General features: G+C 36.6%; 1 protein-coding gene across 1 annotated transcript in view; it reads left to right on the top strand.

Moving 5' to 3' along the window:
• Positions 1-14,969, top strand: part of BOLL (boule homolog, RNA binding protein) — a 43,074-nt gene that overhangs the window by 15,820 nt on the left and 12,285 nt on the right. The window contains exon 7 of the mRNA XM_061147952.1: positions 9,401-9,472. Coding sequence (XP_061003935.1) covers positions 9,401-9,472 — 72 coding nt within the window. The remainder of the gene's footprint in view (positions 1-9,400; positions 9,473-14,969) is intronic.

Consider the following 14,969-nt stretch of genomic DNA (forward strand, 5'->3'; position numbering starts at 1 on the left):
GCGTATATGAGGTTGTTGATATTTTCTCCCAGCAGTCCTGATTGCAACTTGTGATTCATCCAGCAAGGCTTTCGCATGGTATACCCTGCATATAAGTTAAATAAGCAGGGTGACAATATACAGCCTTAACATACTCCTTTCCTAATTTTAAACCAGTCCATTTTTCCATGTCCGGTTCTAACTGTTGTTTCTTGACCCCCATACAGGTTTCTCAGGAGACAGGTAAGATGGTCTGGTATTCTCATCTCTTTAAGAATTTTCCGCAGTTTATTGTGGAAACAAACAAACATCCACAGAAGTACATGTTTTTCTGAAATTCCCTTCCTTTCTCCATGATCCAACAAATGTTAGCAATTTGACCTCTGCTTCCCCTGCCTTTTCTAAACCCAGCTTGTACATCTGGAAATTCTCGGTTCACATAGTGTTGAGGCCTAACTTGAAGGATTTTGAACATATCCTTACTAGCATGTGAAATGAGTATAATTGCATGGTAGTTTGAACATTGTTTGGCATTACCCTTCTTTGGGATTGGAATGAAAACAGACATTTTCTAACCCTGTGGCCACTGCTGAGTTTTCCAAATCTGCTGGCATATTCAGTGCAGCACTTTAACACCATCATCTTTTAGGATTTGAAATTGCTTAACTGGAATTCCATCACCTCCACTAGCTTTGTTTGCAGTAATGCTTCATAAGGCCCACTTGACTTCACAGTCCAGCATGTCTGGCCCTAGTTGAGTGACCACAGCATCATGGTTACCCTGGTCATGAAGACCTTTTTCATATAGTTCTTCTGTGTATTCTTGCCACCTCTTCTTGATCTCTTCTGCTTGCATTAGGTCTTCATCATTTCTGTCCTTTTTCATGCCCATACGTGCATGAAATGTTCCTTTGATATCTCCAGATTTCTTGAAGAGATCTCTAGTCTTTCCCATTCTACTGTTTCTCTCTACTTCTTTTTATCTCTCCTTGTTATTCTCTGGAAATCTGCATTCACTGGAGTATATCTTTCACTTTCTCCTTTGCGTTTCTCTTTTTTTCTTTTCTCAGCTATTTGTAAGGCCTCTTCAGACAACCATTTTGCCTTCTTGCATTTCTGTTTCTTGGGGTTGGTTTTGGTCACCAGATGATAAATATGCTTTCTAGGTTTGTCATAGCTTTTCTTCCAAGGATCAGGCATTTTTTAAATTAATGGCTGAAGTCATTGTCCACAGTGATTTTGTAGCCCAAGAAAATCAAGTCTGGCCCAGTTTCTGTTGTTTCCCATCTATTTGCCTTGAAGTAATGAGACCAGATGCCATGATGTTAGTTTTTTGAATGTTGAGTTTTAAGCCAGGATTTCAGTCTCCTCTTCTACTTTCATCAAGAGGCTCTTTAGTTCCTCTTCGCTTTCTGCCATAAGAGTGGTATCATCTGCATATCTGAGGTTATTGATATTTCCCCTAGCAATGTTGATTGCAGTTTGTGCAACATCCATCCCGGCATTTCACATGATGTACTGCATATGTTAGATAAGAAGGGTGATGATATACAGCCTTGATGTACTCCTTTCCCAATTTGGAACCAGTCTGTTCCATGTCCAGTTCTAACTGTTGCTTCTTGCTGTGCGAATAGGTTTCTCAGGAGGCAAGTAAGGTGGTCTGGTATTCCCATCTCTTTAAGAATTTTCCACAGTTTGTTATGATCCACACAGTCAAAGGCTTTAGCATAGTCACTGAAGCAGAAGTAGATGTTTTTCTGGAATTCTCGCTTTTTCTATGTTTCAGTTGATGTTGGCAGTTTGGTCTCTGATTCCTTTGCATTTTCTAAATCCAGCTTGTACATCTAGAAAGTTCTCAGTTCACATCCTGTTGAAGCCTAGCTTGAAGGATTTTGACCATTACCTTGCTAGCTTGTGAAATGAGTGCAGTTGTGCAGTAGTTTGAACATTCTTTGGCATTGCCCTTCTTTGGGATTGGAATGAGAACTGACCTTTTCCAGTTCTTTGGCCACTTCTGAGTTTTCCAAATTTGCTGGCATATTCAGTGCAGCACTTTAACACCATCATCTTTTAGCATTTGAAGTGCCTCAGCTGGAATTTGATCACCTCCACTAGCTTTGTTTGTAGTGATACTTCCTAAGGCCCACTTGATTTCACACTCCAGGATGTCTAGCTCTAGGTGAGTAATCACACCATCATGGTTATCTGGGTCATTAAGATCTTTTTTGTATAGTTCTTCTGTGTTTTCTTGCCACCTTTCCTTAATCTCCTCTGCTTCTGTCAGGTCCATACCATTTCTGTCCTTTATTTGTGCATAAAATGTTCCCTCGGTATCTCTAATTTTCTCGAAGAAATCTCTAGTCTTTCCTGTTCTGTTATTTTCTTCTATTTCTTTGTATTGTTCACTTAGGAAGGCTTTCTTATTTTTTCTTGCTGTTCTTTGAAGCTCTCCATTAAGATGAATATATCTTTCCTTTTCTCCTTCGCTTTTCTTTTTTTTCAGCTATTTGTAAGGTCTCCTCAGACAACCATTTTGCCTTTTTGTATTTCTTTTTCTTGGGGCTCATTAGGGTAGTGTCATCTGCATGTGCTATGCTATGTTTAGTCTCTCAGCCGTGTCCAACTCTCTGTGACCCTGTGGACTGTAGCCTGCCAAGCTCCTCTGTCCATGCGTATTCTCCAAGCAAGAATAATGAATTGGTTTGCCAAGCCCTCCTCCAGGGAATCTTCCCAACCCAGGGATCGAACCCAGGTCTGCCACATTGCAGGTGGGTTTTTTACCGACTGAGCCACCAGTGAAGCCTACGAATACTGGAGTGGGTAGCCTATCTCTTCTCCAGGGGATCTTCCTGACCCAAGAATCGAACAAAAGTCTCCTGCATTGCAATCTGATTCTTTAGTAGCTGGTCATCTGCATATCTGAGGTTATTGGTATCTCTCCCGGCAGTCTTGATTCCAGCTTGTGACTCATCCAGCCCAGCATTTCACATGATGTCCTCTGCATATAAGTTAAATAAACAGGGTGACAGTATACAGCCTTGAAGTAGCCCTTTCCCAATTTTGAACTAGTCTGGTGTTCCGTATCTGGTTCTAGCTGTTGCTTCTTGACCTGCATACAGGTTTCTCAGGAGGCAGGTAGTGGGGAGAATTAAATATGACATTCAAATAAAGTCTCCTTGCCTTGATTATCTTGCCCTCTTTTCCTCCTCAGAGGTTAACCAGAGTATCTTTACTATACATTTTATATGTTTATACTACAAATGCAGGGATCCTTAAGAAATAGATATATTGTGTTGCTTTAGGCAGCTTTTAAATGCTATGTAAATAATCTGGTTTTTCTATTCAGTATTTTGTTTTTGAGATTAAACCATGTTGATCCTAGTACATCTAGTTCATCTATTTAAATTTTTTATAGTACTCCATTGTATGAGTGTATATTCTGTATTGATGGACATTTTAAGTTTTTTCTACAATCAAGAAAGACTACACGGAGAGAATTATACTCAATATATTGTACCAACCTGTAAAGGAAATGAATCTGAAAAAAATGCATGTGTGTGTGCATACACACGTGTGTGTAACTGAATCAGTTTGCTGTGCGCCTGAAACTAACACAACACTGTAAATCAACCACACGTCAACAACAAAGAATTTAGTAAGATGAAGTATTTTCAATGCAAGTTTTAAATTGCATATACTACTTATAAACTGCTCGTGATTTTTTAAAATTTAGCCATTAAGGTCCTATTTTTATTCTAACCAATTTGCAAGACTTTAATATGGAGTCAAAACTTTATTATTTTATATATAAATTTTACATGGTATTTTCATCTTTTTCATTCTTTGTAAGTTTAAAAGTTTTATGACTAAATGAATTGATTTTTTAATTTTACTTCATCACTTACAATGTTGCCCCCCTAGGGATTTGAAAACTACTCAGATTTACTTTCTGCTAGTTATTCCATGATTTCATTTTACTTTATATTTAACTGTTTAATCCATTTCGAGCTTTCTTGGTGTATGTTTTGTGGTCATATTCTGCAAATTCAGTTTTGGGTTTTTTTCCTGAACAGAAATAGACAGTACTGACAATCTACATTTAACAGATCTGAGATTGAAATATATATAAATGAATAAAGTTCTATAAATATAATGAATATATTGCTCATGATTATAATATATGGAGGGCTTCCCAGGTGGCATAGTGCTAAAGAATCCACCTGCCAATGCAGAAGATGTGAGTTCGATCCCTAGGTTGGGAAGATCCCCTGGAGTAGTAAATGTCAACCCACTCCAGTACTCTTGACTGGAAAATTCCATGGACTTAGGAGCCTGCTGGGCTGCAGTTCATGGAATCACCTAGAGTTAGAGTGAGCATGCATGCATACACATACAGTAACATATTGAACATACAATAAATGCGATTATTATTTATTGTAATACATTGCCCTATCTAGAAAAGTTATATAACAGTAAATAAATAATGGAGTATAAAATTTTTTTAAAAGGACTGTATTAACCATCTAGATTTTGTATATATTGTGTGAGAGTTTGTTTAGGACAGTGGTCTTCAAAGTTTTTTGCTTATATATCCTCTAAAGGTTTTTTGAAAAATTAGGAATACTCTCACTAATTTTAAGCTGAAATCTGAAATTTACCGAATTTTAAATAGTTTAGACATATTATATTGGGTTGGTGCAAAAGTAATTGCGGTCTTGCACTGTTGAACTCTGCCGTTTGATATCGGAATACATTTTTAAATAAATGTGGTTATGTTACACATCATTTTAATGCACATTTCTTGCTTTGTGTTTTTGTGCTAATGACTCAACTACTTGCTGCTTATTTTAGACTAGGGAAATGAAGTTAGAGAAAAAGCAGATTTGAGCAGTTTTCTTATTTGAGTTCAAAATGGGTCTTAAAGCAGTAGAGACAACTTGCAACATCAACAACACATTTGTCCCAGGAACTACTAATGAACATACAATGCGGTGCTGTTTGAAGAGGTTTTGCAGAGGAGATGAGAGCCTTGAAAATGAGGAGTGTAGTGGCCGGCCATTGGAAGTTGACAGTGACCAACTGAGAGCCATAATCGAAGCTGATCATCTTAAACCACACAAGAGTTGCCAAAGAACTCATTGTCAACTATTCTATGGCCATTTGGCATTTGACGCAAACTAGAAAGGTGAAAAAAAGTGGGTGCCTCGTGAGCTGACGAAAAAGCCAAAAAAAATTGTTTTTAAGTGTCATCTTCTCTTATTCTACACAACAACAGTGAACCATTTCGATAAAGATCGGATTGTGACCTGCAACGAAAAGTGGATTTTATATGACAACCAGTGATGACCAACTCAGTGGCTGGGCTAAGAAGAAGCTCCAGAGCACTTCCCAAAGCCAAACTTCTAATGAAAAAAGGTCATGGTCGCTGTTTGGTTATCTGCTGCTCATCTGATCGAGTACAGTTTTTGAATCCTGGTGAAACCATAACGTCTGACAAGTATGCTCAACAAATCGATGAGATGCACTAAAAACTGCAATGCCTGTAGTCAACAGAATGTGCCCAGTTCTCCATGACGTCACCTGATCGCATGTTACACAACTAATGCTTTGAAAGTTGATAGAATTAGGCTACAAAGTTTTGCCTCATCCACCATAATCACCTTACCTCTCCCCAACGGACTACCACTTCTTCAAGCATCTCGACAACTTATTGTAGAAAAAACACTTCCACAACTAGCAGAAGGCAGAAAATGCTTTCCAAGAGTTTGTCAATTCCTGAAGCACAGATTTTTATGCTACAAGAATAAATGAATTTATTTCTTGTTAGCAAAAATGTGTTGATTGTAGTGTTTCCTCTTTTGATTAATAAAGCTATGTTTTGAGCCTAGCTATAATGTTTTAAAATTCATGGTCTGAAACCACAGTTACTTTTCTACCAACCTAATATATTGTACAATAGATTTGCTTTAGAATTATTTGTATGAAGCCTTGTAGCTATAGATTTCATTTAAGACTGGAAAATGTCTTACGTGTAGTGATGGATGTTGACTAGACTCATTGTGATTTATCATTTTATTCTTTATACATATGTATAATCATTATTTTATACATTTGAAATGTCATGTAAATTATCTTGCAGTAAAAAAAATGGAAAATGCCTACTGTATAATTCAGTTAGCAAAACTAATTAATCAAATTAGTCAATCAAATAAAACTTTAATTTCTATTAGAAAATTCTGACTTTATTTTTAAGTTCAACTGTGTGAATTAATATGTATCTCTGTGACCATCATGTAATTTATCTCGTTCCCTGTATTTGAAATAAGGTACTATCTCCCCCTTAATATTTCTTATACAAGCTCTTTTTGCTTTGCTCTTTTCTATTTCTCAGAAGTATTGTCTTCTTGAATTATCTGTTTGTTTCATGCTCTGTTACTGTTTACATTCCAAAACAAAGCATTATAGCAAGATCCAGAATGAGTGAGAGTGTGCCTTTCATAGTCAAGGGGAAAAGTAATTGTGAAAGGGGAGTTTTGGAAAGAATTCATTGTACACAGGTATTTGCAGACAGATTAAATCCGAAAGAAGGCCATATGAAATATCTGAAAATTAATACTCTTACTTGCATTCATGCCCATGTATGACTGGAAGATTTTTCCTTCCTTGGTCTAGGCCATGACGTATGTATATAAGTAGAACTTTACATTTATAGACTTCACATGTATGACTAAACGTTCCAAATATCTTTCTAAAATGTACCAGTATAAAGGTTATGTAACAGTTTATGAGAGCTTCAATTTCTCCATAATCTGCCAGTTTGTTGATTTACTAGATATACTAGATTCTTGCAATATTATTGGCAAAAATAGTTTTTGCCAATATTTTTGCCAGTATTGTTATGAAATGGTATCTTGTTTTACCTTTCATTTGCCTAGTTAGTGGTAATATTAAATATATTTTTATATATTTATTTGCCATTTCAGTTTCTTCTATTGGATTCCTCTCTATATCTTTTACCCATTTTTTTCTGTTGGGATTGTCTTCTTGAGTTCATCATATGAATTCTATGGGTTGTAAATATCTTTTAGTTTGTGCCTTGTCCATTAACTTTATGATATTTTTTGTTGTACACAGTTTTTTTGTTTTAATGTTAATAGGTGTATTAATGTTTTACGGTTTTTGCTTTTAGTGTCTTTTTTTAATACCGTGTTGCTGCTTTTCATATCTGGATCTTTAATTTGGAGTTTATATATTGATTAATCCATCTTCTTCCACTTTTTTGAAATGAATCCTCTGTAAAACACCAGGTTTCTGTGTGTGGGAGTCTTGCTCTGCTGTCTGTTACATTCTATTAGTATATTTGCTTGCCCTGCCCAATTTTGTTTCAATTACTGTTGCTTTATAAGAAGTCTTAAAATCTGACAGGGCAATAATCTCACTCTCTTCTTCAGGAGCCCCTCATCTGTCCTTAAGTCTTTGCTTTTATATACTTCATAATTCAGCTTGTTCAGCTCTGTGAAGAGACTTTATTTTTATTAGAATTGTGTTAAATATATAGATTTACATGGGACATTTAGGCATGATACTAAATTTTCCCATTCATAAACAGTGTTTAGGGTTTCCATCCATCAATAAAGTTTTTATTTCTCTATAAAAAAAAATTTGGCATATCTTTTGCTTGATTTATTCTTAGGTACTCTGTAGTTTTTGTTGGTTTTATTATGGTGTATTTTTTTTAATCACACTGCCTAAAGATTGTGACTGGTGTGTAATAATGCTTTTGATTTTTAAGTGTTGGTATTTTATCATTAACCCTGCCAAACTCTCATATAGGCAATCATTTAGAATTCAATATACTTCTGTTTCTTTCTCATTTTTCCTCATCAAGTTATTGCACTGGCAGTGTCTCTGCTACAGTATTTATGTTTTAACACCATAATCTTGTTCTTAAAAAAGGTAGAAAGTTCAGTAATTAATCATTAAGGTTTATATGAGTATCTTCCAAAACCTATATAGATATAGATAAGATACTCTAAACTTTAACCAAGGTTTCTCCATCTTAGCACTGTTGACATCTAGGGTCAGATGATTGTTTCTTTTTTGTGAAAACTGTCCTGTACATTGCAGGATTTTTAGTGGATTCCTAGCCTCCCTACCTTTATGAAAACCAGAATACTACCAAATGTTTCCTAGGGGTATTGAGAATTACTGACCCAAATCAATTAAGGATTAAGTTATTTTTTAACTCTGTTTGCTAAGTTTTTATCCTGAAAGGGTATTGAATTTTAACAGTGTAGTTTCTGTATCTGCTGAAAATATCATTTTTTCTCCTTTAATGTATTAGTATAATTAGTTACATTATTATTTTCAAATGTTAATCTATTAGTACAATTTTATTAATACACAGTTGTCTGAAAATTATGCAAAACCATGATACTTTTCTTCAATTTGGGTGGACGGGTGAACACTAGAACAATACAGTGCAAATTAGATCCCATGTTACAAATTGAATTTTAATTGCTATTGTTAAAGCCTATTTTACCTATTTTGTAATACAGCTTGCCTGTTTTATAATGATCTGGCTTTAAATAATCAGTTTTGAGGTTTATCCTATTACTTCGAATAATCAGGTGTTATATGTACTTTTATCGAACAAATCACTTGTAAATTTATTAGATGACCAACTTGTTTAAATATCAAATTAATAAAATAGAGTTTAACATTCTTCAATAAATAATGCACTTGCTTTAATTAAATATATAACAAAGGAATAGGATGTTGATTATTTGTAAGTAGTGGGAATTTAGTGGCAGATCAGGTATGATTATTCATTCAGTTCTAAATGCTGTGTAAGCATCTACTGCTTGTCTCTGCAATGGAAATAGGCTATGTCACCTTAAGTCCAGCTGCTAGTTTTCATCTAATATTCTCTTCAGTTCAGTCACTCAGTCGTGTCCAACTCTTTGCAACCCCATGGACTGCAGCATGCCAGGCTTCCCTGTCTATCACAAACTCCTGGAGCTTGCTCAAACTCATGTCCATCGAGTTGTTGATACCATCTAATAGCCTCATTCTCTGTCGTCCCTTTCTCCTCCTTCCTTCGCTCTTTCCCAGCATCAGGAAAATATTCTCTTAGAAACTGTATTTATTCATAATCTTGAACTAAAAGCAACTTTTCTGGTGGTGGTTTTAACATTACTGTGGAAATGAAACCACATGGAAGTAGAAATATTGTGATAATTTTTAATAAACTTGAAGTGGAATTGCAATAATATGAATAAGAGGTGGAAAAATTATATTTCCAGTCATAAACTGTAAGTTGACTGGGTTTAGGTAACAAGTGTAAGATAAACTTTGTCATAAACAGTTATAAAGAATTTTGCCTAAAATAATTTTTGCTACTTTTCTTTCCTCTTAACAGTCACGTTCTATATCTAGTTCCCCTGTGATGGTAGCTCAGCCCGTTTATCAGCAGCCTGCATATCACTACCAGGTAAACATTAAATTACAATGCACATCTTTGATAGTTTCAGCGTTTTTTGAATAACTTTCATTTTAGTCTTTCTCATGCAAATAAATACTCTCGTAATTTAAAAGAGATAGTTAAGCCTCGATAGCAGTGATGTTTTCTTTGTTTTTTTTTAATGAGGGATCTAAATGTCATATAAGAAGATAGATCGTTTACTTATGCTGTTGTCATGCCTGACTCTTTGCCATCCTATGGACTGCAGCATGCCAGGCTTCCCTGTCCTTCACTGTCTCCTGGAGTTTGCTCAAATTCGTGTCCATTGAGTCAGTGATGCTATCTAACCATCTTGTCCTCTGTCACCCTCTCCTTCTTTTGCCTTTAATCTTACCCAGCATCAGGGTCTTTTCCAGTTAGTTGGCTCTTTGCATCAGGTGGCCAAAGTATTGGAACTTCAGCTTCAGCATCAGTCCTTCCAATAAAGGACTAATTTTTATCAAATGTAATAGGGTCAGTTTTGCTCCCCTGGCTAACATAGAAATAATTTCCAAGGTATTATGAAAATACTGGACCACAGGCTGATTTTTTTAAAACTATTATTATTATATCAGTTTCTGGTTATTATATTTAATAAATACATATCAAAATAAATAACATATTGTGATTTATATTATGACAGCCTCTTTTAGTTGATCAACATTCTTTTCATTAATTCTCATGGGAGGTTGAGGGTAAGTAAACTCTAATGCCAGACCATTTTGGTGTTTTGTAAATAAAATGTAATTGGAAAACAGCCATATTTGTTTACATAATTGTTTGTGGCTGCTTTTGTGCTGCAGTAGAAGAGTTGAGTGGTTGCACCACAGATATATGGCCTGCAAGCTTAAAATATTTACCCATTAGCCCTTTATAGAAAATGGTTGCCTACTTCTGGTCTATAGCATTCTCAGATAAAATCACATTCTTTTAAACCTTTGAAATAGTGGAAGACTTTGTTTCTGGGTTTTTTTTCTTTTTGAACTTTATTAGACCCACATGAAATATTATGGTTACTGAAATTATCTTTAGTATTAGACTAGGTTTGGGGGAGTTGTTCTTAAATTCTGTTACTATGCTAAGTATAAAATTATCTAAAGTATTTTATTCACTTAGTAAAAATGAAAGTAACTTGATAGCCTTTATTTAAAGTATATATGTAGCATGACTATTTCTAATTCAAAATTTTGAGAGGCCCCAAAGACAACATTAGATGCTAGGCCATTTAACAATACAAACCAAAAGTCATGAAACCAGTTTTAGGATCCTTAGCTTATTGCCCATCTTGAGCACATGAGGATGTGCTCATTATTAACCACATCTTGAGGATGAAGTTAATAAAGAAGACTGGTAATGAGGATTTTTTAACAAGAGAGTTTTATTAGAGTACTATGGCATTTCCCATTCTCAACCAAGTGAACAGGACTTCAGAGAATGACTAAGAGAGTTTAATATTTGTCCCCTGGAATTTGTGATATAGAATCTTTCAGACCTGTGCATGCATGCATGCTTCAGTCATGTCCAACTCTTTGCAACCCTGTGGACGATAGCCCGCCAGGCTCCTCTATCCATGGGGTTTCTCTGGACAAGAATACTGGAATGGGTTGCCATGCCTTCCTTTAGGTGATGTGGACTATGGAAGCAGAGCCAGAAAAGAAGTCTACAGGGGGAACATGTTGAACGTCTCACAGCAAGCAAAGTTTGTGTCCCAAGAGCAAGATAAGAACCTCACAGAAGAGAATTTTTCCAAAAAAGTATAAAGTGACCACAGAAGAGAAAAAAATCTATGTGAAGTAGACCCCTAGAATCTAGGTCTAACATTGTAGTCAGAAGTTCTCAGCAAGGACATCACCAAAGAAAAAAGTACCTGACAAAAGAGTCAGCATTTGGAATCTGTTAACATGCCAAAAAATAATTTTTCCTGATTTTTATCTGGAGGCTAGGAAAACCAGCTCAACACAGTGTTTTTTATTTGTCTGTTTACCCTTTGAAAAATTTGTTTTTTATTGAAGTATAGTTGATGTACAATATTAGCTTCAGGTGTACAACATAGTGATTCAAAATTTTTATAGATTTTACTCCATTTATAGTTATTATAAAATATTGGCCAGGACTTCCCTGGCGGCTCAGTGGTGGAGAGTTCACCTGCCAGTGAAGAGACACGGGTTCAGTCCCTCATGCGGGAAGTTCCCACATGCCATGGAGCAGCTAAGCCTGTGCACTACAACTGTTGAGTCTGTGCTCTAGAGCCGGGAAGCCGCAACTGCTGAGCCCATATACCCAGAGCCTTTGCTCAGAACAAGAGGAGCACCTCAGTGAGAAGCCCACGCACCCCAACTAGAGACTAGCTGCCACTCACCTCAGCCAGAGAAAGTCCGAGCATAGCAACAAAACCCAGCACAGCCAAAAATAAATAAAATTATTTTTTAAATGTCTGTATTCCACGTGTGGGCTTCTCAGGTGGCACTGGTGGTAAGGAACCTGACTGCCCTTTCAAGAGAGCTAAGAGATGTGGGTCTGATCCCTGGGTTGAGAAGATCCCTTGGAGGAGGAAATGGCAACCCACTCCAGTATTCTTGCCTGGAGAACCCCATGGACAGAGGAGCTTGGCAGGCCACAGTCCATAGGGTCATAGAGTTGGACACGACTAAAGCAACTTGCCTGCATGCAGACCCTGTATATCCTTGTGTTGTTAGTCGCTCAGTCGTGTCTGACCCCACGGACTGTAGCCCTCCAGGCTTCTCTGTCCATGGGATTTTCCAGGCAAGAATACTAGAGTGGGTTGTCGTTATATCCTTACAGCTTATTTATTTTAATATCTTATACCTTTTAACCCCCACCTTCTTTTTCCCTCCCCCTTCCCTCTCACCACTGGTAAACACTAGTTTTAACAAAATGCTTTTAAAGTGCCAGGGGTGAGAAAGATTGAAGTTACTTTCTGCTTGCACTTTGTGGAGTCCAGCTCCTACTCCATTAATTGATTACATATGTACATACATGACATAGATGTATTCTGTAAAGTTTCTAATACAGTTTAATTTTATACTTTGGCTCTAATTTTCCACTTGACACAAATTACAAAACTGGAAGTATATTACCTGGATATACTTGGGAAAGATTTTTGTAACAGTTTGTAACATAATATTTTTCAGTGTAAGAAATAATTTCACTTTGCATATTTCTTTCCAGTTATATATTTATTCATCACCATTCTCCCCTTAAAACTGCCACTTTGATAATCTCTTCCCTTGTTCTTTTTACAAATTCTGAGATTGATAGCTTTATCAGTTTTTGTTAGTCAAATCAGATAAGGACTGGTTCAGTCAGTATTTATCTCTTTCGTATTTCTCACTTCAGAAGAAGATAGTGATTTTATTTATCTAACAAATCTACACATTAAGCATGTTATTTCAGATTCTTATTAAAATATTTTCTTAAGAGATTATCCTGCCTTTTTAAACATGGTATAAAGAACACAGACCTCACTTGGTTATCATATTGATGTCATCCATTAGCAGTTGATATGGTCTGCCTGAAATTAACCATTTCGATGGTAGATTCATGGAATCTTCTTATTTTCTGTCTTTTTTACTTTAATAATTAAAAAAGATTTTATTAAAGGTGGAAAATAAGCTAAAACATTTATTATTAAAGAATAATACAACTGATTTAAAAAATAAAAAGACACTCTTTTCTATTGTCATCTTACAACAAGTACCTTAAATAACTTGACTCTCTTTTGTTTTAAATAAAGCTTTATTTAGCTATTCATATACCATATACAATTCACCTTTTCCAAGAGTACAACAGAATGCGTGCATTCTTACTTAAGCAACTTACTTCAGCCATGTCTGACTCTTTGCGTCCCTATGGACTTTAGATAGCCCACCAGGTTCCTCTGTCCATGGGATTCTTCAGGCAAGAATCCTGGAGTGAGTTGCCATGCCCTTCTCCAGGGGATCTTCCTGACTCAGAGATCAAACCCACATCTCTTGTCTCCTGCATCGGCAGGCGGGTTCTTTACCTCTAGCGCCACCTGGGAAGCCTGTACAACAGAGTAGTTTTTACTAAATTTACAGTTTTGCTACCGTACCCCGGGGGGTGGGGGAGGAGCTTTACCCATTGGTAGTCATTCCTCTTACCCCCTCCTCCCTGTCCTAAGCAACCAGTAATAGATCAGTACTTTCTGTCTTTATAGATCTGCCTTTCATGGACAGTATGTGGCTGTGAAACCACACTTTGTTCATCTGCTCATTTGTCGATGGACTTTGGGTTGTTTCCACCTTTCCTCTCTTACAGACAATGCTGATATGAACGTTTGTGTACACATTTTTTGTGGACTTACATTTTCGTTTCTCTTAGGTCTTGTATCTAGGAGTGGAATTGCTAAATCAATGGTATCTCTATATTTAACCTTTTAAGGATGTGTCAGACTTTCCAAAAGGTTGCACCATTTTACAGTCCCACCAGCAATTTATGAGGGTTTCTCCACATCTTTGCACACACTTATTATCTGCTTTTTTTGCCGTACTAGTGTATGTGAAGTGATATCACGGTGTAGTTTTGATTTTCATTGTTGTTGCTGTTCAGTCACTAAGGAATGTCCAACTCTGCTTCCCATGCTTCCCTGTCCTTCACCATCTCCCGGAGTTTGCTCAGAAACATGTGTCCATTGAGTCAGTTATGCCATCTATCTCATCCTCTGCCACTGTCTTCTCCTTTTGCCTTCAGTCTTTCCCAGCATCAGGGTCTTTTCTAGTGAGTCAGCTCTTTGCATCAGGTGGCCTAAGTATTGCAGCTTCAGCTTCAGCATCAGTCCTTCCAATGAATATTCAGGGTTGATTTCCTTTAGAATTGACTGGTTTGATCTCCTTTCAGTCCAGGGGACTCTCAAGAGTCTACCCCAGCACCACAATTGAAAGCATCAATTATTTGGTGCTCAGCCTTCTTTATGTCCCAATTCTCACATCCATTCACAACTACTGGGAAAACCATAGCTTTGACTACACAGAACTTTATCAGCAAAGTGATGTCTTTACTTATATGCTGTCTAGGTTTGTCATAGCTTTTCTTCCAAGGGGAAAGAGCCTTAATGTCATGGCTACAGTCACCATTCACAGTGATTTTGAAGCCCAAGAAAGTAAAGTCTGTTATTGCTTCCACTTTTTCCCTCTTCTATTAGCCATGAAGTAATGGAACTGGATGTCATGATCTTAGTTCTTTGATTGTTGAGTTTTAAGCCAGCTTTTTCCCTCTCCTCTCATCCTCTATCGTGAGGCTCTTTAGTTCCTCTTCACTTTCTGCCATTAGAGTGGTATCATCTGTATATATGAGGTTATTGATATTTCTCCCAGCAGTCTTAATTTCAGCCTGTAATTCATCCAGCCTGGCATTTCGCATGGTGTACTTTGCATATAAGTTTAAATGATCAATATGACAATATACAGCCTTGTTGCACTCCTTTCCCAATTTTGAACTAGTCCATTGT

Source organism: Dama dama, chromosome 8 (assembly GCF_033118175.1).
Source record: "Dama dama isolate Ldn47 chromosome 8, ASM3311817v1, whole genome shotgun sequence".
Classification (NCBI taxonomy): domain Eukaryota; kingdom Metazoa; phylum Chordata; class Mammalia; order Artiodactyla; family Cervidae; genus Dama; species Dama dama.